The sequence below is a fragment of the Amblyomma americanum genome, chromosome 10, assembly GCF_052857255.1.
Source record: "Amblyomma americanum isolate KBUSLIRL-KWMA chromosome 10, ASM5285725v1, whole genome shotgun sequence".
NCBI classification, from domain to species: Eukaryota; Metazoa; Arthropoda; class Arachnida; order Ixodida; family Ixodidae; genus Amblyomma; species Amblyomma americanum.
In genome coordinates this window covers 145,890,818-145,913,753 of record NC_135506.1, presented here as the reverse complement: position 1 = coordinate 145,913,753, position 22,936 = coordinate 145,890,818, and the positions used below count along the sequence as shown (strand labels likewise).

General features: G+C 44.7%; 1 protein-coding gene across 1 annotated transcript in view; it reads right to left on the bottom strand.

The window, feature by feature from the left end:
• Window positions 1-22,577, bottom strand: part of LOC144108745 (uncharacterized) — a 189,096-nt gene extending 166,519 nt beyond the window's left edge. Inside the window, exon 1 of the mRNA XM_077641911.1 lies at window positions 22,508-22,577. Coding sequence (XP_077498037.1) covers window positions 22,508-22,577 — 70 coding nt within the window. The remainder of the gene's footprint in view (window positions 1-22,507) is intronic.
• Between the last annotated feature and the right edge of the window lie 359 nt (window positions 22,578-22,936).

The window sequence follows — 22,936 nt, the reverse complement described above, 5'->3', positions numbered from 1 at the left end:
ACGCCACACCGCGTATACCATACAATAGAGAGAGGCGGACTAGTTGGTGGGTTGTAGTAGAATGCATCTTGTAACCGCGCAAAATGACAGGGGACGAGGAAGAAATGAACAGGACCGAGTGCGGAATATCTGTAGCTGCATTCTATCGGGGGACACATCTTGGAGTTTTGCCAAATTGCCTTCTGCTTATCAGAAACTGCGCATTAGCTCATAAACCACACCACGTATACCATACAATAGAGGCGGGTTAGTTGGTGGCTAGTAGTAGAATGCATCTTGTAACCGCGCAAAAAAGACAGGGGATGAGGAATAAATGAACAGGACCGAGTCCGGAATATCTGTAGCTGCATTCTATGGGAGGACACATCTTGGATTTTTGCCAAATTCCCTTCTGCTACTTAGTAACTGCGCATTAGCTCATACGCCACACCACGTATACCATACAATATAGAGTGGCGGGCTATTTGGTGGCTAGTAGTAGAATGCATCTTGTAACCGCGCAAAAAAGACAGGGGACGAAGAAGAAATGAACAGGACCGAGTGCGTAATATCTGTAGCTGCATTCTATCGGAGGACACATCTTGGATTTTTGCCAAATTGCCTTCTGCTACTTAGTAACAGCGCATTAGCTCATACGCCACACCACGTATACCATACAATAGAGAGAGGCGGGTTAGTTGGTGGCTAGTAGTAGAATGCATCTTGTAACCACGCAAAAAAGACAGGGGATGAGAAAGAAATGAACAGGACCGAGTGCGGAATATCTGTAGCTGCATTCTATCGGAGGACACATCTTGGATTTTCGCCAAATTGCCTTTAGCTACTTACTAACTGCGCATTAGCTCATACGCCACACCACGTATAACATACAATAGAGAGAGGCGGACTAGTTGGTGGGTTGTAGTAGAATGCATCTTGTAACCGCGCAAAATGACAGGGGACGAGGAAGAAATGAACAGGACCGAGTGCGGAATATCTGTAGCTGCATTCTATCGGGGGACACATCTTGGATTTTTGCCAAATTGCCTTCTGCTAATCAGAAACTGCGCATTAGCTCATAAACCACACCACGTATACCATACAATAGAGGCGGGTTAGTTGGTGGCTAGTAGTAGAATGCATCTTGTAACCGCACAAAAAAGACAGGGGATGAGGAATAAATGAACAGGACCGAGTCCGGAATATCTGTAGCTGCATTCTATCGGAGGACACATCTTGGATTTTTGTCAAATTTCCTTCTGCTACTTAGTAACTGCGCATTAGCTCATACGCCACACCACGTATACCATACAATAGAGAGTGGCGGGCTATTTGGTGGCTAGTAGTAGAATGCATCTTGTAACCGCGCAAAAAAGACAGGGGACGAGGAAGAAATGAACAGGACCGAGTGCGTAATATCTGTAGCTGCATTCTATCGGAGGACCCATCTTGGATTTTTGCCAAATTGGCTTCTGCTACTTAGTAACTGCGCATTAGCTCATACGCCACACCACGTATACCATACAATAGAGAGAGGCGGGTTAGTTGGTGGCTAGTAGTAGAATGCATCTTGTGACCACGCAAAAAAGACAGGGGATGAGAAAGAAATGAACAGGACCGAGTGCGGAATATCTGTAGCTGCATTCTATCGGAGGACACATCTTGGATTTTTCCAATTTGCCTTCTGCTACTTAGTAACTGCGCATTAGCTCATACGCCACACCACGTATACCATACAATAGAGAGTAGCGGGCTATTTGGTGGCTAGTAGTAGAATGCATCTTGTAACCGCGCAAAAAAGACAGGGGACGAGGAAGCAATGAACAGGACCGAGTGCGTAATATCTGTAGCTGCATTCTATCGGAGGACACATCTTGGATTTTTGCCAAATTGTCTTCTGCTACTTAGTAACTGCGCATTAGCTCATACGCCACACCACGTATACCATACAATAGAGAGAGGCGGGTTAGTTGGTGGCTAGTAGTAGAATGCTTCTTGTAACCGCTCAAAAAAGACAGGGGACGAGGAAGAAATGAACAGGACCGAGTGTGGAATATCTGTAGCTGCATTCTATCAGAGGGCTCATCTTGGATTTTTGACAAATTTCCTTCTGCTACTTAGTAACTGCGCATTAGCTCATAAGCCACATCACGTATACCATACAAAAGAGAGAGGTGGGCTAGTTGGTTGCTTGTAGTGGAATTCATCTTGTAACCGCGCAAAATAGAGAGGGGACGAGGAAGATATGAACAGGACCGAGTGCGGAATATCTGTAGCTGCATTCTATCGGAGGACACGTCTTGGATTTTTGCCAAATTGAATTCTGCTAATCAGAAACTGCGGATTAGCTCATAAACCACACCGCGTATACCATAAAATAGAGGCGGGTTAGTTGGTGGCTAGTAGTAGAATGCATCTTGTAACCGCGCAAAAAAGACACGTGACGAGGAAGAAATGAGTAGGACCAAGTGCGGAATATCTGTTGCTGCATTCTATTGGAGGACACATCTTGCATTTTTGCCAAATTGATTTCTGCTACCTAGTAACTGCGCACTAGCTCATACGCCACACCACGTATCCCATACAATAGAGAGATGCGGGCTAGTTGGTGGCTAGTAGTAGAATGCATCTTGTAACCACGCAAAAAAGACAGGGGATGAGGAATAAATGAACAGGACCGAGTCCGGAATATCTGTAGCTGCATTCTATCGGAGGACACATCTTGGATTTTTGCCAAATTCCCTTCTGCTACTTAGTAACTGCGCATTAGCTCATACGCCACACCACGTATACCATACAATAAAGAGTGGCGGGCTATTTGGTGGCTAGTAGTAGAATGCATCTTGTAACCGCGCAAAAAAGACAGGGGACGAGGAAGAAATGAACAGGACCGAGTGCGTAATATCTGTAGCTGCATTCTATCGGAGGACACATCTTGGATTTTTGGCAAATTGCCTTCTGCTACTTAGTAACAGCGCATTAGCTCATACGCCACACCACGTATACCATACAATAGAGAGAGGCGGGTTAGTTGGTGGCTAGTAGTAGAATGCATCTTGTAACCACGCAAAAAAGACAGGGGATGAGAAAGAAATGAACAGGACCGAGTGCGGAATATCTGTAGCTGCATTCTATCGGAGGACACATCTTGGATTTTTGCCAAATTGCCTTTAGCTACTTACTAACTGCGCATTAGCTCATACGCCACACCACGTATAACATACAATAGAGAGAGGCGGACTAGTTGGTGGGTTGTAGTAGAATGCATCTTGTAACCGCGCAAAATGACAGGGGACGAGGAAGAAATGAACAGGACCGAGTGCGGAATATCTGTAGCTGCATTCTATCGGGGGACACATCTTGGATTTTTGCCAAATTGCCTTCTGCTAATCAGAAACTGCGCATTAGCTCATAAACCACACCACGTATACCATACAATAGAGGCGGGTTAGTTGGTGGCTAGTAGTAGAATGCATCTTGTAACCGCACAAAAAAGACAGGGGATGAGGAATAAATGAACAGGACCGAGTCCGGAATATCTGTAGCTGCATTCTATCGGAGGACACATCTTGGATTTTTGTCAAATTTCCTTCTGCTACTTAGTAACTGCGCATTAGCTCATACGCCACACCACGTATCCCATACAATAGAGAGATGCGGGTTAGTTGGTGGCTAGTAGTAGAATGCATCTTGTAACCGCGCAAAAAAGACAGGGGATGAGGAATAAATGAACAGGACCGAGTCCGGAATATCTGTAGCTGCATTCTATCGGAGGACACATCTTGGATTTTTGCCAAATTCCCTTCTGCTACTTAGTAACTGCGCATTAGCTCATACGCCACACCACGTATACCATACAATAAAGAGTGGCGGGCTATTTGGTGGCTAGTAGTAGAATGCATCTTGTAACCGCGCAAAAAAGACAGGGGACGAGGAAGAAATGAACAGGACCGAGTGCGTAATATCTGTAGCTGCATTCTATCGGAGGACACATCTTGGATTTTTGCCAAATTGTCTTCTGCTACTTAGTAACAGCGCATTAGCTCATACGCCACACCACGTATACCATACAATAGAGAGAGGCGGGTTAGTTGGTGGCTAGTAGTAGAATGCATCTTGTAACCACGCAAAAAAGACAGGGGATGAGAAAGAAATGAACAGGACCGAGTGCGGAATATCTGTAGGTGCATTCTATCGGAGGACACATCTTGGATTTTTGCCAAATTGCCTTTAGCTACTTACTAACTGCGCATTAGCTCATACGCCACACCACGTATAACATACAATAGAGAGAGGCGGACTAGTTGGTGGGTTGTAGTAGAATGCATCTTGTAACCGCGCAAAATGACAGGGGACGAGGAAGAAATGAACAGGACCGAGTGCGGAATATCTGTAGCTGCATTCTATCGGGGGACACATCTTGGATTTTTGCCAAATTGCCTTCTGCTAATCAGAAACTGCGCATTAGCTCATAAACCACACCACGTATACCATACAATAGAGGCGGGTTAGTTGGTGGCTAGTAGTAGAATGCATCTTGTAACCGCACAAAAAAGACAGGGGATGAGGAATAAATGAACAGGACCGAGTCCGGAATATCTGTAGCTGCATTCTATCGGAGGACACATCTTGGATTTTTGTCAAATTTCCTTCTGCTACTTAGTAACTGCGCATTAGCTCATACGCCACACCACGTATACCATACAATAGAGAGTGGCGGGCTATTTGGTGGCTAGTAGTAGAATGCATCTTGTAACCGCGCAAAAAAGACAGGGGACGAGGAAGAAATGAACAGGACCGAGTGCGTAATATCTGTAGCTGCATTCTATCGGAGGACCCATCTTGGATTTTTGCCAAATTGGCTTCTGCTACTTAGTAACTGCGCATTAGCTCATACGCCACACCACGTATACCATACAATAGAGAGAGGCGGGTTAGTTGGTGGCTAGTAGTAGAATGCATCTTGTGACCACGCAAAAAAGACAGGGGATGAGAAAGAAATGAACAGGACCGAGTGCGGAATATCTGTAGCTGCATTCTATCGGAGGACACATCTTGGATTTTTCCAATTTGCCTTCTGCTACTTAGTAACTGCGCATTAGCTCATACGCCACACCACGTATACCATACAATAGAGAGTAGCGGGCTATTTGGTGGCTAGTAGTAGAATGCATCTTGTAACCGCGCAAAAAAGACAGGGGACGAGGAAGCAATGAACAGGACCGAGTGCGTAATATCTGTAGCTGCATTCTATCGGAGGACACATCTTGGATTTTTGCCAAATTGTCTTCTGCTACTTAGTAACTGCGCATTAGCTCATACGCCACACCACGTATACCATACAATAGAGAGAGGCGGGTTAGATGGTGGCTAGTAGTAGAATGCTTCTTGTAACCGCTCAAAAAAGACAGGGGACGAGGAAGAAATGAACAGGACCGAGTGTGGAATATCTGTAGCTGCATTCTATCAGAGGGCTCATCTTGGATTTTTGACAAATTTCCTTCTGCTACTTAGTAACTGCGCATTAGCTCATAAGCCACATCACGTATACCATACAAAAGAGAGAGGTGGGCTAGTTGGTTGCTTGTAGTGGAATTCATCTTGTAACCGCGCAAAATAGAGAGGGGACGAGGAAGATATGAACAGGACCGAGTGCGGAATATCTGTAGCTGCATTCTATCGGAGGACACGTCTTGGATTTTTGCCAAATTGCCTTCTGCTAATCAGAAACTGCGGATTAGCTCATAAACCACACCGCGTATACCATAAAATAGAGGCGGGTTAGTTGGTGGCTAGTAGTAGAATGCATCTTGTAACCGCGCAAAAAAGACACGTGACGAGGAAGAAATGAGTAGGACCAAGTGCGGAATATCTGTTGCTGCATTCTATTGGAGGACACATCTTGCATTTTTGCCAAATTGATTTCTGCTACCTAGTAACTGCGCACTAGCTCATACGCCACACCACGTATCCCATACAATAGAGAGATGCGGGCTAGTTGGTGGCTAGTAGTAGAATGCATCTTGTAACCACGCAAAAAGACAGGGGATGAGAAAGAAATGAACAGGACCGAGTGCGGAATATCTGTAGCTGCATTCTATCGGAGGACACATCTTGGATTTTTCCAATTTGCCTTCTGCTACTTAGTAACTGCGCATTAGCTCATAAGCCACACCTCGAATACCATATAATAGAGAGAAGCGGGGCTTGTTGGTGGCTTGTAGTGGAATGCATCTTGAAACTGCGCAAAAAAGACAGGGGACGAGGAAGGAATGAACAGGACCGAGTGCGGAATATCTGTAGCTGCATTCTATCGGAGGGCACATCTTGGATTTTTGCCAAATTGCCTTTAGCTACTTACTAACTGCGCATTAGCTCATACGCCACACCACGTATACCATACAATAGAGAGAGGCGGATTAGTTGGTGGGTTGTAGTAGAATGCATCTTGTAACCGCGCAAAATGACAGGGGACGAGGAAGAAATGAACAGGACCGAGTGCGGAATATCTGTAGCTGCATTCTATGGGGGGACACATCTTGGAGTTTTGCCAAATTGCCTTCTGCTAATCAGAAACTGCGCATTAGCTCATAAACCACACCACGTATACCATACAATAGAGGCGGGTTAGTTGGTGGCTAGTAGTAGAATGCATCTTGTAACCGCGCAAAAAAGACAGGGGATGAGGAAGAATTGAACAGGACCGTGTGCGGAATATCTGTAGCTGCATTCTATCGGAGGACACATCTTGGATTTTCGCCAAATTCCCTTCTGCTACTTAGTAACTGCGCATTAGCTCATACGCCACACCACGTATACCATACAATAGAGAGTGGCGGGCTATTTGGTGGCTAGTAGTAGAATGCATCTTGTAACCGCGCAAAAAAGACAGGGGACGAGGAAGAAATGAACAGGACCGAGTGCGTAATATCTGTAGCTGCATTCTATCGGAGGACACATCTTGGATTTTTGCCAAATTGCCTTCTGCTACTTAGTAACTGCGCATTAGCTCATACGCCACACCACGTATACCATACAATAGAGAGAGGCGGGTTAGTTGGTGGCTAGTAGTAGAATGCATCTTGTAACCACGCAAAAAAGACAGGGGATGAGAAAGAAATGAACAGGACCGAGTGCGGAATATCTGTAGCTGCATTCTATCGGAGGACACATCTTGGATTTTTGCCAAATTGCCTTTAGCTACTTACTAACTGCGCATTAGCTCATACGCCACACCACGTATAACATACAATAGAGAGAGGCGGACTAGTTGGTGGGTTGTAGTAGAATGCATCTTGTAACCGCGCAAAATGACAGGGGACGAGGAAGAAATGAACAGGACCGAGTGCGGAATATCTGTAGCTGCATTCTATCGGGGGACACATCTTGGATTTTTGCCAAATTGCCTTCTGCTAATCAGAAACTGCGCATTAGCTCATAAACCACACCACGTATACCATAAAATAGAGGCGGGTTAGTTGGTGGCTAGTAGTAGAATGCATCTTGTAACCGCACAAAAAAGACAGGGGATGAGGAATAAATGAACAGGACCGAGTCCGGAATATCTGTAGCTGCATTCTATCGGAGGACACATCTTGGATTTTTGTCAAATTTCCTTCTGCTACTTAGTAACTGCGCATTAGCTCATACGCCACACCACGTATACCATACAATAGAGAGTGGCGGGCTATTTGGTGGCTAGTAGTAGAATGCATCTTGTAACCGCGCAAAAAAGACAGCGGACGAGGAAGAAATGAACAGGACCGAGTGCGTAATATCTGTAGCTGCATTCTATCGGAGGACCCATCTTGGATTTTTGCCAAATTGCCTTCTGCTACTTAGTAACTGCGCATTAGCTCATACGCCACACCACGTATACCATACAATAGAGAGAGGCGGGTTAGTTGGTGGCTAGTAGTAGAATGCATCTTGTAACCGCGCAAAAAAGACAGGGGATGAGAAAGAAATGAACAGGACCGAGTGCGGAATATCTGTAGCTGCATTCTATCGGAGGACACATCTTGGATTTTTCCAATTTGCCTTCTGCTACTTAGTAACTGCGCATTAGCTCATACGCCACACCACGTATACCATGCAATAGAGAGTAGCGGGCTATTTGGTGGCTAGTAGTAGAATGCATCTTGTAACCACGCAAAAAAGACAGGGGATGAGAAAGAAATGAACAGGACCGAGTGCGGAATATCTGTAGCTGCATTCTATCGGAGGACACATCTTGGATTTTTCCAATTTGCCTTCTGCTACTTAGTAACTGCGCATTAGCTCATACGCCACACCACGTATACCATGCAATAGAGAGTAGCGGGCTATTTGGTGGCTTGTAGTAGAATGCATCTTGTAACCGCGCAAAAAAGACAGGGGACGAGGAAGAAATGAACAGGACCGAGTGCGTAATATCTGTAGCTGCATTCTATCGGAGGACACATCTTGGATTTTTGCCAAATTGCCTTCTGCTACTTAGTAACTGCGCATTAGCTCATACGCCACACCACGTATACCATACAATAGAGAGAGGCGGGTTAGTTGGTGGCTAGTAGTAGAATGCATCTTGTAACCGCGCAAAAAAGACAGGGGACGAGGAAGAAATGAACAGGACCGAGTGCGGAATATCTGTAGCTGCATTCTATCGGAGGACACATCTTGGATTTTTCCAATTTGCCTTCTGCTACTTAGTAACTGCGCATTAGCTCATACGCCACACCACGTATACCATACAATAGAGAGTAGCGGGCTATTTGGTGGCTAGTAGTAGAATGCATCTTGTAACCACGCAAAAAAGACAGGGGATGAGAAAGAAATGAACAGGACCGAGTGCGGAATATCTGTAGCTGCATTCTATCGGAGGACACATCTTGGATTTTTCCAATTTGCCTTCTGCTACTTAGTAACTGCGCATTAGCTCATACGCCACACCACGTATACCATACAATAGAGAGTAGCGGGCTATTTGGTGGCTAGTAGTAGAATGCATCTTGTAACCGCGCAAAAAAGACAGGGGACGAGGAAGAAATGAACAGGACCGAGTGCGGAATATCTGTAGCTGCATTCTATCGGAGGACCCATCTTGGATTTTTGCCAAATTGCCTTCTGCTACTTAGTAACTGCGCATTAGCTCATACGCCACACCACGTATACCATACAATAGAGAGAGGCGGGTTAGTTGGTGGCTAGTAGTAGAATGCATCTTGTAACCACGCAAAAAAGACAGGGGATGAGAAAGAAATGAACAGGACCGAGTGCGGAATATCTGTAGCTGCATTCTATCGGAGGACACATCTTGGATTTTTCCAATTTGCCTTCTGCTACTTAGTAACTGCGCATTAGCTCATACGCCACACCACGTATACCATACAATAGAGAGTAGCGGGCTATTTGGTGGCTAGTAGTAGAATGCATCTTGTAACCGCGCAAAAAAGACAGGGGACGAGGAAGAAATGAACAGGACCGAGTGCGTAATATCTGTAGCTGCATTCTATCGGAGGACCCATCTTGGATTTTTGCCAAATTGCCTTCTGCTACTTAGTAACTGCGCATTAGCTCATACGCCACACCACGTATACCATACAATAGAGAGAGGCGGGTTAGTTGGTGGCTAGTAGTAGAATGCATCTTGTAACCACGCAAAAAAGACAGGGGATGAGAAAGAAATGAACAGGACCGAGTGCGGAATATCTGTAGCTGCATTCTATCGGAGGACACATCTTGGATTTTTCCAATTTGCCTTCTGCTACTTAGTAACTGCGCATTAGCTCATACGCCACACCACGTATACCATACAATAGAGAGTAGCGGGCTATTTGGTGGCTAGTAGTAGAATGCATCTTGTAACCGCGCAAAAAAGACAGGGGACGAGGAAGAAATGAACAGGACCGAGTGCGTAATATCTGTAGCTGCATTCTATCGGAGGACACATCTTGGATTTTTGCCAAATTGCCTTCTGCTACTTAGTAACTGCGCATTAGCTCATACGCCACACCACGTATACCATACAATAGAGAGAGGCGGGTTAGTTGGTGGCTAGTAGTAGAATGCTTCTTGTAACCGCTCAAAAAAGACAGGGGACGAGGAAGAAATGAACAGGACCGAGTGTGGAATATCTGTAGCTGCATTCTATCAGAGGGCTCATCTTGGATTTTTGACAAATTTCCTTCTGCTACTTAGTAACTGCGCATTAGCTCATAAGCCACACCACGTATACCATACAAAAGAGAGAGGTGGGCTAGTTGGTTGCTTGTAGTGGAATTCATCTTGTAACCGCGCAAAATAGAGAGGGGACGAGGAAGATATGAACAGGACCGAGTGCGGAATATCTGTAGCTGCATTCTATCGGAGGACACGTCTTGGATTTTTGCCAAATTGCCTTCTGCTAATCAGAAACTGCGGATTAGCTCATAAACCACACCGCGTATACCATAAAATAGAGGCGGGTTAGTTGGTGGCTAGTAGTAGAATGCATCTTGTAACCTCGCAAAAAAGACACGTGACGAGGAAGAAATGAGTAGGACCAAGTGCGGAATATCTGTTGCTGCATTCTATTGGAGGACACATCTTGCATTTTTGCCAAATTGATTTCTGCTACCTAGTAACTGCGCACTAGCTCATACGCCACACCACGTATCCCATACAATAGAGAGATGCGGGCTAGTTGGTGGCTAGTAATAGAATGCATCTTGTAACGGCGCAAAAGACCGGGAACGAGGAAGAAATGAACTGGACCGAGTGCGGAATATCTGTCGCTGCATTTTATCGGAGGACACATCTTGGATTTTTGCCAAATTGCCTTCTGCTAATCAGTAACTGCGGATTAGCTAATAAGCCACACCACGTATACCGTACAATAGAGAGAGGCGTGCTAGTTGGTGGCTATTAGTAGTATGCATCTTGCAACCGCGCAAAAAAGACAGGGGATGAGGAAGAATTGAACAGGACCGTGTGCGGATTATCTGTAGCTGCATTCTATCGGAGGACACAATTTGGATTTTTGCCAAGTTGCTTTCTGCTACCTAGTAACTGCGCATTAGCTCATAAGCCACACCACGTATACCATACAATAGAAAGAGGCGGGCTAGTTGGTGGCTTGTAGTAGAATGCATCTTGTAACCCCGCAAGAAAGACAGGGCACGAGGAAGAAATGAACAGGACAGAGCGCGGAATTTCAGTAGCTGCATTCTATCGGAGGACACATCTTGGATTTTTGCAAAATTGCCTTCTGCTAATCAGTAACTGCGCATTAGCTCATAAGCCACACCACGTATACCATACAAAAGAGAGAGGTGGGCTAGTTGGTTGCTTGTAGTGGAATTCATCTTGTAACCGCGCAAAATGACAGGGGACGAGGAAGAAATGAACAGGACCGAGTGCGGAATATCTGTAGCTGCATTCTATCGGGGGACACATCTTGGAGTTTTGCCAAATTGTCTTCTGCTAATCAGAAACTGCGCATTAGCTCATAAACCACACCACGTATACCATACAATAGAGGCGGGTTAGTTGGTGGCTAGTAGTAGAATGCATCTTGTAACCGCGCAAAAAAGACAGGGGATGAGGAATAAATGAACAGGACCGAGTCCGGAATATCTGTAGCTGCATTCTATCGGAGGACACATCTTGGATTTTTGCCAAATTCCCTTCTGCTACTTAGTAACTGCGCATTAGCTCATACGCCACACCACGTATACCATACAATAGAGAGTAGCGGGCTATTTGGTGGCTAGTAGTAGAATGCATCTTGTAACCGCGCAAAAAAGACAGGGGACGAGGAAGAAATGAACAGGACCGAGTGCGTAATATCTGTAGCTGCATTCTATCGGAGGACACACCTTGGATTTTTGCCAAATTGCCTTCTGCTACTTAGTAACTGCGCATTAGCTCATACGCCACACCACGTATACCATACAATAGAGAGAGGCGGGTTAGTTGGTGGCTAGTAGTAGAATGCATCTTGTAACCGCTCAAAAAAGACAGGGGACGAGGAAGAAATGAACAGGACCGAGTGTGGAATATCTGTAGCTGCATTCTATCAGAGGGCTCATCTTGGATTTTTGACAAATTTCCTTCTGCTACTTAGTAACTGCGCATTAGCTCATAAGCCACACCACGTATACCATACAAAAGAGAGAGGCGGGCTAGTTGGTTGCTTGTAGTAGAATGCATCTTGAAACTGCGCAAAATAGAGAGGGGACGAGGAAGATATGAAAAGGACCGAGTGCGGAATATCTGTAGCTGTATTCTATCGGAGGACACACCTTGGATTTTTGCAAAATTGCCTTCTGCTAATCAGAAACTGCGCATTAGCTCATAAACCACACCACGTATACCATACAATAGAGGCGGGCTAGTTGGTGGCTAGTAGTAGAATGCATCTTGTAACCGCGCAAAAAAGACAGTAGACGAGGAAGAAATAAACAGGACCAAGTGCGGAATATCTGTAGCTGCATTCTATCGGAGGACACATCTTGGAATTTTGCCAAATTGTCTTCTGCTAATCAGAAACTGCGCATTAGCTCATAAGCCACACCACGAATACCATATAATAGAGAGAGGCAGGCTAGTGTATGGCTAGTAGTCGAGTGCGTCTTGTAGCCGCGCAAAAAAGACAGGGGGCGAGGAAGAAATGATCAGGAAAGAGCGCGGAATTTCTGTAGCTGCATTCTATCGGAGGACACATATTGGATTTTTGCCAAGTTGCTTTCTGCTACCTAGTAACAGCGCATTAGCTCATAAGCCACACCACGTATACCATTCAATAGAGAGAGGCGGTCTAGTTGTTGGCTAGTAATAGAATGCATCTTTTAACCGCGCAAAAAGACCGGGGAGGAGGAAGAAATGAACAGGACCGAGTGCTGAATATCTGTAGCTGCATTCTATCGGACGACACATCTTGGATTTTTGAAAAATTGCCTTCTGCTAATCAGTAACTGCGCATTAGCTAATAAGCCACACCACGTATACCATACAATAGAGAGAGGCGTGGTTGTTGGTGGCTATTAGTAGTATGCATCCTGTAACCACGCAAAAAAGACAGGGGATGAGGAAGAATTGAACAGGACCGAGTGCGGAATATCTGTAGCTGCATTCTATCGGGGGACACATCTTGGAGTTTTGCCAAATTCTCTTCTGCTACTTAGTACTGCGCATTACCTCCTACGCCACACCACGTATACCATACAATAGAGAGAGTTGGGCTAGTTGGTGGCTAGTAGTAAAATGCATCTTTCAGCCGCGCAAAAAAGACAGGGGATGAGGAAGAAATGAACAGGACAGAGCGCGGAATTTCAGTAGCTGCATTCTATCGGAGGACACACCTTAGATTTTTGCCAAATTGCTTTCTGCTACTTAGTAACTGCGCATTATCTCAAACGCCACATTACGTATAACATGATATAGAGAGAGGCGGGCTAGTTGTTGGCTAGTAATAGAATGCATCTTGTAACGGCGCAAAAGACCGGGAACGAGGAAGAAATGAACTGGACCGAGTGCGGAATATCTGTCGCTGCATTCTATCGGAGGACACATCTTGGATTTTTGCCAAATTGCCTTCTGCTAATCAGTAACTGCGCATTAGCTCATACGCTACACCACGTATACCATACAATAGAGAGAGGCGGGCTAGTTGGTGGCTAGTAGTAGAATGCATCTTGTAACCGCGCAAAAAAGACAGTAGACGAGGAAGAAATGAACAGGACCAAGTGCGGAATATCTGTAGCTGCATTCTATCGGAGGACACATCTTGGAATTTTGCCAAATTGTCTTCTGCTAATCAGAAACTGCGCATTAGCTCATAAGGCACACCACGAATACCATATAATAGAGAGAGGCACGCTAGTTGATGGCTAGTAGTCGAGTGCATCTTGTAGCCGCGCAAAAAAGACAGGGGACGAGGAAGAAATGATCAGGAAAGAGCGCGGAATATCTGTAGCTGCATTCTATCGGAGGACACATCTTGGATTTTTGCCAAAGTGCCTTTAGCTACTTACTAACTGCGCATTAGCTCATACGCCACACCACGTATACCATACAATAGAAAGAGGCGGGCTAGTTGGTGGCTTGTAGTAGAATGCATCTTGTAACCCCGCAAGAAAGACAGGGCACAAGGAAGAAATGAACAGGACAGAGCGCGGAATTTCAGTAGCTGCATTCTATCGGAGGACACATCTTGGATTTTTGCAAAATTGCCTTCTGCTAATCAGTAACTGCGCATTAGCTCATAAGCCACACCACGTATACCATACAAAAGAGAGAGGTGGGCTAGTTGGTTGCTTGTAGTGGAATTCATCTTGTAACCGCGCAAAATAGAGAGGGGACGAGGAAGATATGAACAGGACCGAGTGCGGAATATCTGTAGCTGCATTCTATCGGAGGACACGTCTTGGATTTTTGCCAAATTGCCTTCTGCTAATCAGAAACTGAGGATTAGCTCATAAACCACACCGCGTATACCATAAAATAGAGGCGGGTTAGTTGGTGGCTAGTAGTAGAATGCATCTTGTAACCGCGCAAAAAAGACACGTGACGAGGAAGAAATGAGTAGGACCAAGTGCGGAATATCTGTTGCTGCATTCTATTGGAGGACACATCTTGCATTTTTGCCAAATTGATTTCTGCTACCTAGTAACTGCGCACTAGCTCATACGCCACACCACGTATCCCATACAATAGAGAGATGCGGGCTAGTTGGTGGCTAGTAGTAGAATGCATCTTGTAACCACGCAAAAAAGACAGGGGATGAGAAAGAAATGAATAGGACCGAGTGCGGAATATCTGTAGCTGCATTCTATAGGAGGACACATCTTGGATTTTTCCAATTTGCCTTCTGCTACTTAGTAACTGCGCATTAGCTCATAAGCCACACCTCGAATACCATACAATAGAGAGAGGCGGAGTAGTTGGTGGGTTGTAGTAGAATGCATCTTGTAACCGCGCAAAATGACAGGGGACGAGGAAGAAATGAACAGGACCGAGTGCGGAATATCTGTAGCTGCATTCTATCGGGGGACACATCTTGGAGTTTTGCCAAATTGCCTTCTGCTAATCAGAAACTGCGCATTAGCTCATAAACCACACCACGTATACCATACAATAGAGGCGGGTTAGTTGGTGGCTAGTAGTAGAATGCATCTTGTAACCGCGCAAAAAAGACAGGGGATGAGGAATAAATGAACAGGACCGAGTCCGGAATATCTGTAGCTGCATTCTATCGGAGGACACATCTTGGATTTTTGCCAAATTCCCTTCTGCTACTTAGTAACTGCGCATTAGCTCATACGCCACACCACGTATACCATACAATAGAGAGTGGCGGGCTATTTGGTGGCTAGTAGTAGAATGCATCTTGTAACCGCGCAAAAAAGACAGGGGACGAGGAAGAAATGAACAGGACCGAGTGCGTAATATCTGTAGCTGCATTATATCGGAGGACACATCTTGGATTTTTGCCAAATTGCCTTCTGCTACTTAGTAACTGCGCATTAGCTCATACGCCACACCACGTATACCATACAATAGAGAGAGGCGGGTTAGTTGGTGGCTAGTAGTAGAATGCATCTTGTAACCACGCAAAAAAGACAGGGGATGAGAAAGAAATGAACAGGACCGAGTGCGGAATATCTGTAGCTGCATTCTATCGGAGGACACATCTTGGATTTTTCCAATTTGCCTTCTGCTACTTAGTAACTGCGCATTAGCTCATAAGCCACACCTCGAATACCATATAATAGAGAGAAGCGGGGCTTGTTGGTGGCTTGTAGTGGAATGCATCTTGAAACTGCGCATAAAAGACAGGGGACGAGGAAGGAATGAACAGGACCAAGTGCGGAATATCTGTAGCTGCATTCTATCGGAGGACACATCTTGGATTTTTGCCAAATTGCCTTCTGCTACTTAGTAACTGCGCATTAGCTCATACTCCACACCACGTATACCATACAATAGAGAGAGGCGGGTTAGTTGGTGGCTAGTAGTAGAATGCATCTTGTAACCGCTCAAAAAAGACAGGGGACGAGGAAGAAATGAACAGGACCGAGTGTGGAATATCTGTAGCTGCATTCTATCAGAGGGCTCATCTTGGATTTTTGACAAATTTCCTTCTGCTACTTAGTAACTGCGCATTAGCTCATAAGCCACACCACGTATACCATACAAAAGAGAGAGGCGGGCTAGTTGGTGGCTTGTAGTAGAATGCATCTTGAAACTGCGCAAAATAGAGAGGGGACGAGGAAGAAATGAACAGGACCAAGTGCGGAATATCTGTAGCTGCATTCTATCGGAGGACACATCTTGGAATTTTGCCAAATTGTCTTCTGCTAATCAGAAACTGCGCATTAGCTCATAAGGCACACCACGAATACCATATAATAGAGAGAGGCACGCTAGTTGATGGCTAGTAGTCGAGTGCATCTTGTAGCCGCGCAAAAAAGACAGGGGACGAGGAAGAAATGATCAGGAAAGAGCGCGGAATTTCTGTAGCTGCATTCTATCGGAGGACACATATTGGATTTTTGCCAAGTTGCTTTCTGCTACCTAGTAACTGCGCATTATCTCAAACGCCACACCACGTATAACATACAATAGAGAGAGGCGGGCTAGTTGTTGGCTAGTAATAGAATGCATCTTGTAACCGCGCAAAAAGACAGGGGACGAGGAAGAAATGAACATGGCCGAGTGCGGAATATCCGTAGCTGCATTCTATCGGAGGACACATCTTGGATTGTTGCAAAATTGCCTTCTGCTAATCAGTAACTGCGCATTAGCTAATAAGCCACACCACGTATACCATACAATAGAGAGAGGCGGGCTAGTTGGTGGCTACTAGTAGAATGCATCTTGTAACCGCGCAAAAAAGACAGGGGATGAGGAAGAAATGAACAGGACCGAGTGCGGAATATCTGTAGCTGCATTCTATCGGAGGACAAATCTTGGATTTTTGCCAAATTGCCTTCTGCTAATCAGTAACTGCGGATTAGATAATAAGCCACACCACGTATACCGTACAATAGAGAGAGGCGTGCTAGTTGGTGGCTATTAGTAGTATGCATCCTGTGACCGCGCAAAAAAGTCAGGGGATGAGGAAGAATTGAACCGGACCGTGTGCGGATTATCTGTAGCTGCATTAGCTAATAAGCCACACCACGTATACCATACAATAGAGAGAGGCGTGCTTGTTGGTGACTATTAGTAGTATGCATCTTGTAACCGCGCTAAAAGACATTGGACGAGGAAGGAATGAACAGGACCGAGTGCGGAATATCTGTAGCTGCATTCTATCGGAGGACACATCTTGGATTTTTGCCAAATTGCCTTCTGCTGATCAGAAACTGAGCATTAGCTCATAAGCCACACCACGAATATCATATAATAGAGAGAGGCGGGCTTGTTGGTGGCTAGTAGTAGAATGCATCTTTTAGCCGCGCAATCAAGACAGGGGACGAGGAAGAAATGAACAGGACCGAGTCCGGAATATCTGTAGCTGCATTCTATCGGAGGACACATCTTGGATTTTTGCCAAATTCCCTTCTGCTACTTAGTAACTGCGCATTAGCTCATACGCCACACCACGTATACCATACAATAGAGAGTGGCGTGCTATTTGGTGGCTAGTAGTAGAATGCATCTTGTAACCACGCAAAAAAGACAGGGGATGAGAAAGAAATGAACAGGACCGAGTGCGGAATATCTGTAGCTGCATTCTATCGGAGGACACATCTTGGATTTTTCCAATTTCCCTTCTGCTACTTAGTAACTGCGCATTAGCTCATAAGCCACACCTCGAATACCATATAATAGAGAGAAGCGGGGCTTGTTGGTGGCTTGTAGTGGAATGCATCTTGAAACTGCGCAAAAAAGACAGGGGACGAGGAAGGAATGAACAGGACCAAGTGCGGAATATCTGTAGCTGCATTCTATCGGAGGGCACATCTTCGATTTTTGCCAAATTGCATTTAGCTACTTACTAACTGCGCATTAGCTCATACGCCACACCACGTATACCATACAATAGAGAGAGGCGGACTAGTTGGTGGGTTGTAGTAGAATGCATCTTGTAACCGCGCAAAATGACAGGGGACGAGGAAGAAATGAACAGGACCGAGTGCGGAATATCTGTAGCTGCATTCTATCGGGGGACACATCTTGGATTTTTGCCAAATTGCCTTCTGCTAATCAGAAACTGCGCATTAGCTCATAAACCACACCACGTATACCATACAATAGAGGCGGGTTAGTTGGTGGCTAGTAGTAGAATGCATCTTGTAACCGCACAAAAAAGACAGGGGATGAGGAATAAATGAACAGGACCGAGTGCGTAATATCTGTAGCAGCATTCCATCGGAGGACACATCTTGGATTTTTGCCAAATTGCCTTCTGCTACTTAGTAACTGCGCATTAGCTCATACGCCACACCACGTATACCATACAATAGAGAGAGGCGGGTTAGTTGGTGGCTAGTAGTAGAATGCATCTTGTAACCACGCAAAAAAGACAGGGAATGAGAAAGAAATGAACAGGACCGAGTGCGGAATATCTGTAGTTGCATTCTATCGGAGGACACATCTTGGACTTTTCCAATTTGCCTTCTGCTACTTAGTAACTGCGCATTAGCTCATAAGCCACACCTCGAATACCATATAATAGAGAGAAGCGGGGCTTGTTGGTGGCTTGTAGTGGAATGCATCTTGAAACTGCGCAAAAAAGACAGTAGACGAGGAAGAAATAAACAGGACCAAGTGCGGAATATCTGTAGCTGCATTCTATCGGAGGACACATCTTGGAATTTTGCCAAATTGTCTTCTGCTAATCAGAAACTGCGCATTAGCTCATAAGCCACACCACGAATACCATATAATAGAGAGAGGCAGGCTAGTGTATGGCTAGTAGTCGAGTGCGTCTTGTAGCCGCGCAAAAAAGACAGGGGACGAGGAAGAAATGATCAGGAAAGAGCGCGGAATTTCTGTAGCTGCATTCTATAGGAGGACACATATTGGATTTTTGCCAAGTTGCTTTCTGCTACCTAGTAACTGCGCATTAGCTCATAAGCCACACCACGTATACCATTCAATAGAGAGAGGCGGTCTAGTTGTTGGCTAGTAATAGAATGCATCTTTTAACCGCGCAAAAAGACCGGGGACGAGGAAGAAATGAACAGGACCGAGTGCTGAATATCTGTAGCTGCATTCTATCGGAGGACACATCTTGGATTTTTGCCAAATTGCCTTCTGCTAATCAGTAACTGCGCATTAGCTAATAAGCCACACCACGTATACCATACAATAGAGAGAGGCGTGCTTGTTGGTGGCTATTAGTAGTATGCATCCTGTAACCACGCAAAAAAGACAGGGGATGAGGAAGAATTGAACAGGACCGAGTGCGGAATATCTGTAGGTGCATTCTATCGGAGGACACATCTTGGATTTTTGCCAAATTCTCTTCTGCTACTTAGTACTGCGCATTACCTCCTACGCCACACCACGTATACCATACAATAGAGAGAGGCGGGCTAGTTGGTGGCTAGTAGTAAAATGCATCTTTTAGCCGCGCAAAAAAGACAGGGGATGAGGAAGAAATGAACAGGACAGAGCGCGGAATTTCAGTAGCTGCATTCTATCGGAGGACACACCTTAGATTTTTGCCAAATTGCTTTCTGTGTCTTAGTAACTGCGCATTATCTCAAACGCCACACCACGTATAACATGATATAGAGAGAGGCGGGCTAGTTGTTGGCTAGTAATAGAATGCATCTTGTAACGGCGCAAAAGACCGGGAACGAGGAAGAAATGAACTGGACCGAGTGCGGAATATCTGTAGCTGCATTCTATCGGAGGACACATCTTGGATTTTTGCCAAATTGCCTTCTGCTAATCAGTAACTGCGGATTAGCTAATAAGCCACACCACGTATACCGTACAATAGAGAGAGGCGTGCTAGTTGGTGGCTATTAGTAGTATGCATCTTGTAACCGCGCAAAAAAGACAGGGGATGAGGAAGAATTGAACAGGACCGTGTGCGGATTATCTGTAGCTGCATTCTATCGGAGGACACATCTTGGATTTTTGCCACATTGCCTTCTGCTACTTAGTAACTGCGCATTAGCTCATAAGCCACACCACGAATACCATATAATAGAGAGAGGCGGGCTAGTTGGTGGCTTGTAGTGGAATGCATCTTGAAACCGCGCAAAAAAGACAGGGGGCGAGGAAGGAATGAACAGGACCGAGTGCGGAATATCTGTAGCTGCATTCTATCGGAGGACACAACTTGGATTTTTGCCAAATTGCCTTCTGCAAATCAAAAACTGCGCATTAGCTCATAAGCCACACCACGAATACCATATAATATAGAGAGGCGGGCTAGTTGGTGGCTATTAGTGGAATGCATCTTGTAACCGCGCAAAAAAGACAGGGGACTAGGAAGGAATGAACAGGACCGAGTGCGGAATATCTGTAGCTGCATTCTATCGGAGGACACATCTTGGATTTTTGCCAAAGTGCCTTTAGCTACTTACTAACTGCGCATTAGCTCAAGTTCAAGTCAAGTTCAAGTTTATTTTCCTTTCTTACAAAGGAGGAGCCGGGACTAAAAGCTGTGGTAACAGCTTGACTGGAGGTCCCGACTCCTTGAGACAGTGGCAGTACAGAAGGAAGGCGAGGGTCACATCATTGACATCAATTAGTAATGTCGGATATCCGATGCAAATCCACATTTACGCGAAGCGCGAACACACATGCAAAACGAAAGTCGCAATACACACATGTACTCAAAGCAAATGTTTTACATCACTAAAATATACAAAAACACAATTTCACAGATTGAAATTGTCTCGGCAGTAGTCACGGATATTGTGTTTTGAATTTCTGGTAATATCAAAATTGTCATGGATTAGTTTGTTTAGCAAGAGGGGAAGGTTGTAACTTAAGGACTGGTTCATAGAGTAAGTTCTTGGTGTTGGAGTGATCCAAGTTTCTTTGTGTCTAGTGTTACGGCAGCTGTTATTTTCTCTCAGTTGTCCAAGTACAATAAAGGGATTGTCACATTGTTGTGAAGAGTATTTATAGCATAATAGAAGCCTGTAAAAGTATAACGCGAAGATTGGAAGGATATCATACTTTATAAAGATATTTCTTGTGGGGAAAAGGAATGGCACATTTGCTATGGACCGGACGGCTTTTTTCTGCAGCAAATGCAATTTATGAAGATTTGTTACCCCTGTTGTTCCCCAAACCAAGCTGCAGTATTGGATATGACTTAGTACTAACGCGTTGTAGAGCAACATCTTTACCCTTACGGGAAAAATATGTCTAAAGCGACCAAGTATACCTAGAGCTGAGGAAACTTTCGAACAAATGTGTTCTATGTGCTCATTCCAAGTTAGGTTGTGAGAAAAGATAACGCCCAGTGTTTTTACAGAAGTCACAAGCTCTATTGGTTGGCTGTTTAAGGCTATTTTGAGAGGCCTAGATATTTTCTTTCCCTTAGGGAGGTATAACAGAACTTGTGTTTTTGACGGATTTATGCGCAAGCAGTTTGCATCTGCCCATGAGTGAAGTTTATTAAGGGCTTCGCTTGTTTTGCTTTCAACCTCGGCCTCGGAAATACCTGTGACAAAAAAAGTTGTGTCATCTGCAAATGACACAACCTGAACATTACTAGCGCTGTAGACGATGTCATTTATATAAACTAAAAATAGCAAAGGCCCAAGATTGCTTCCTTGGGGCACTCCGCATGTTATATGGAGGGTAGAAGAGGATGCTGTGTTTATATCTACATATTGGGTTCTGTGAGATAAGTAAGATTGTAATAGGGTTAGCGCTAGGCCCCGCACACCATACCTTTCCAATTTAAAAAGAAGAATATCATGATTTATGAGGTCAAAGGCCTTAGTAAAATCGATGTAAATACCCATGGTGAGCTTGTTTTCACTGAATGCCTTAATTATAATTTCTTTTTGAGTTAGAAGTGCTGTCTCTGTAGATCTTTTCTTCCTGAATCCATGTTGAAAATCTAAAAATAAGTGATTTTCGTCAAAATAAGAAGTCACTCTGTGATGTATTATTTTCTCAATGCCTTTGGAAAACACAGGCAGTATAGAAATCGGTCGGTAGTTTGTGAATAGGTTCTTATCACCTTTTTTAAAAATGGGTATCACTCGAGCAATTTGCATTCCTGTAGGGAAAACCCCAGTAGAGAGAATCAAATTATAAATATAGGTAATAATCGGGCACAGTATGTCAAGTACATATTTTACGGGCAATATCTGGAAGCCATTTACGTCCAGCGTTTTACTATTCTTCAAGTTATTGATGGAAGAGAAAACCTCAGCTGTTTCAGTCGGGGCCAAGAACAGCGAACTTATCCTATCGTTTCCTCGCACGTACTGAGCGTAGTTTTTAATGGTACTCCCATCGAGTTCATTATCTTTCGTTTGCTGAATAAAAAAGTGATTGAAAGCATCTGCCAATGGAACACCGGAGAGCTCTTTTTCCTCATGCCTAAAGGTGCCAAGTGTAAGCGTAGGAGTACCGGGACGCACCAAAGAGTTCAACTTGCGCCAGGCTGCATCTGACCGCAGTGTAGTTTCAGCATCGAACATATCTATTAGGTATGAATCCTTAGCTTTCCTCAGCGTAGACGTAAGTTTATTCCGGTAGCTCTTAAATTCTGCCAGTATATTTAGATCTTTAGTTTTTACAAATTTGGCATACAACGCATTTTTATGCTTGACCATTCTCAGGTGTTCTCTCGTTAACCAAGGTTTTCGCGCTCTCTTTGGCTTTTTTACTTGTGTTACTGGAAAATGCTGGTGGTATATTTTCTTAAGTATACTTATAAAGATAAGGTACGCTGTGTTGCTCTCACGGCATTCATATACTGCATCCCATGTTTGTTTTTCAACATCCTGGCGGAATGATTCAAGACGCGAAGATGTAATAACTTGACGATATGTGGGCT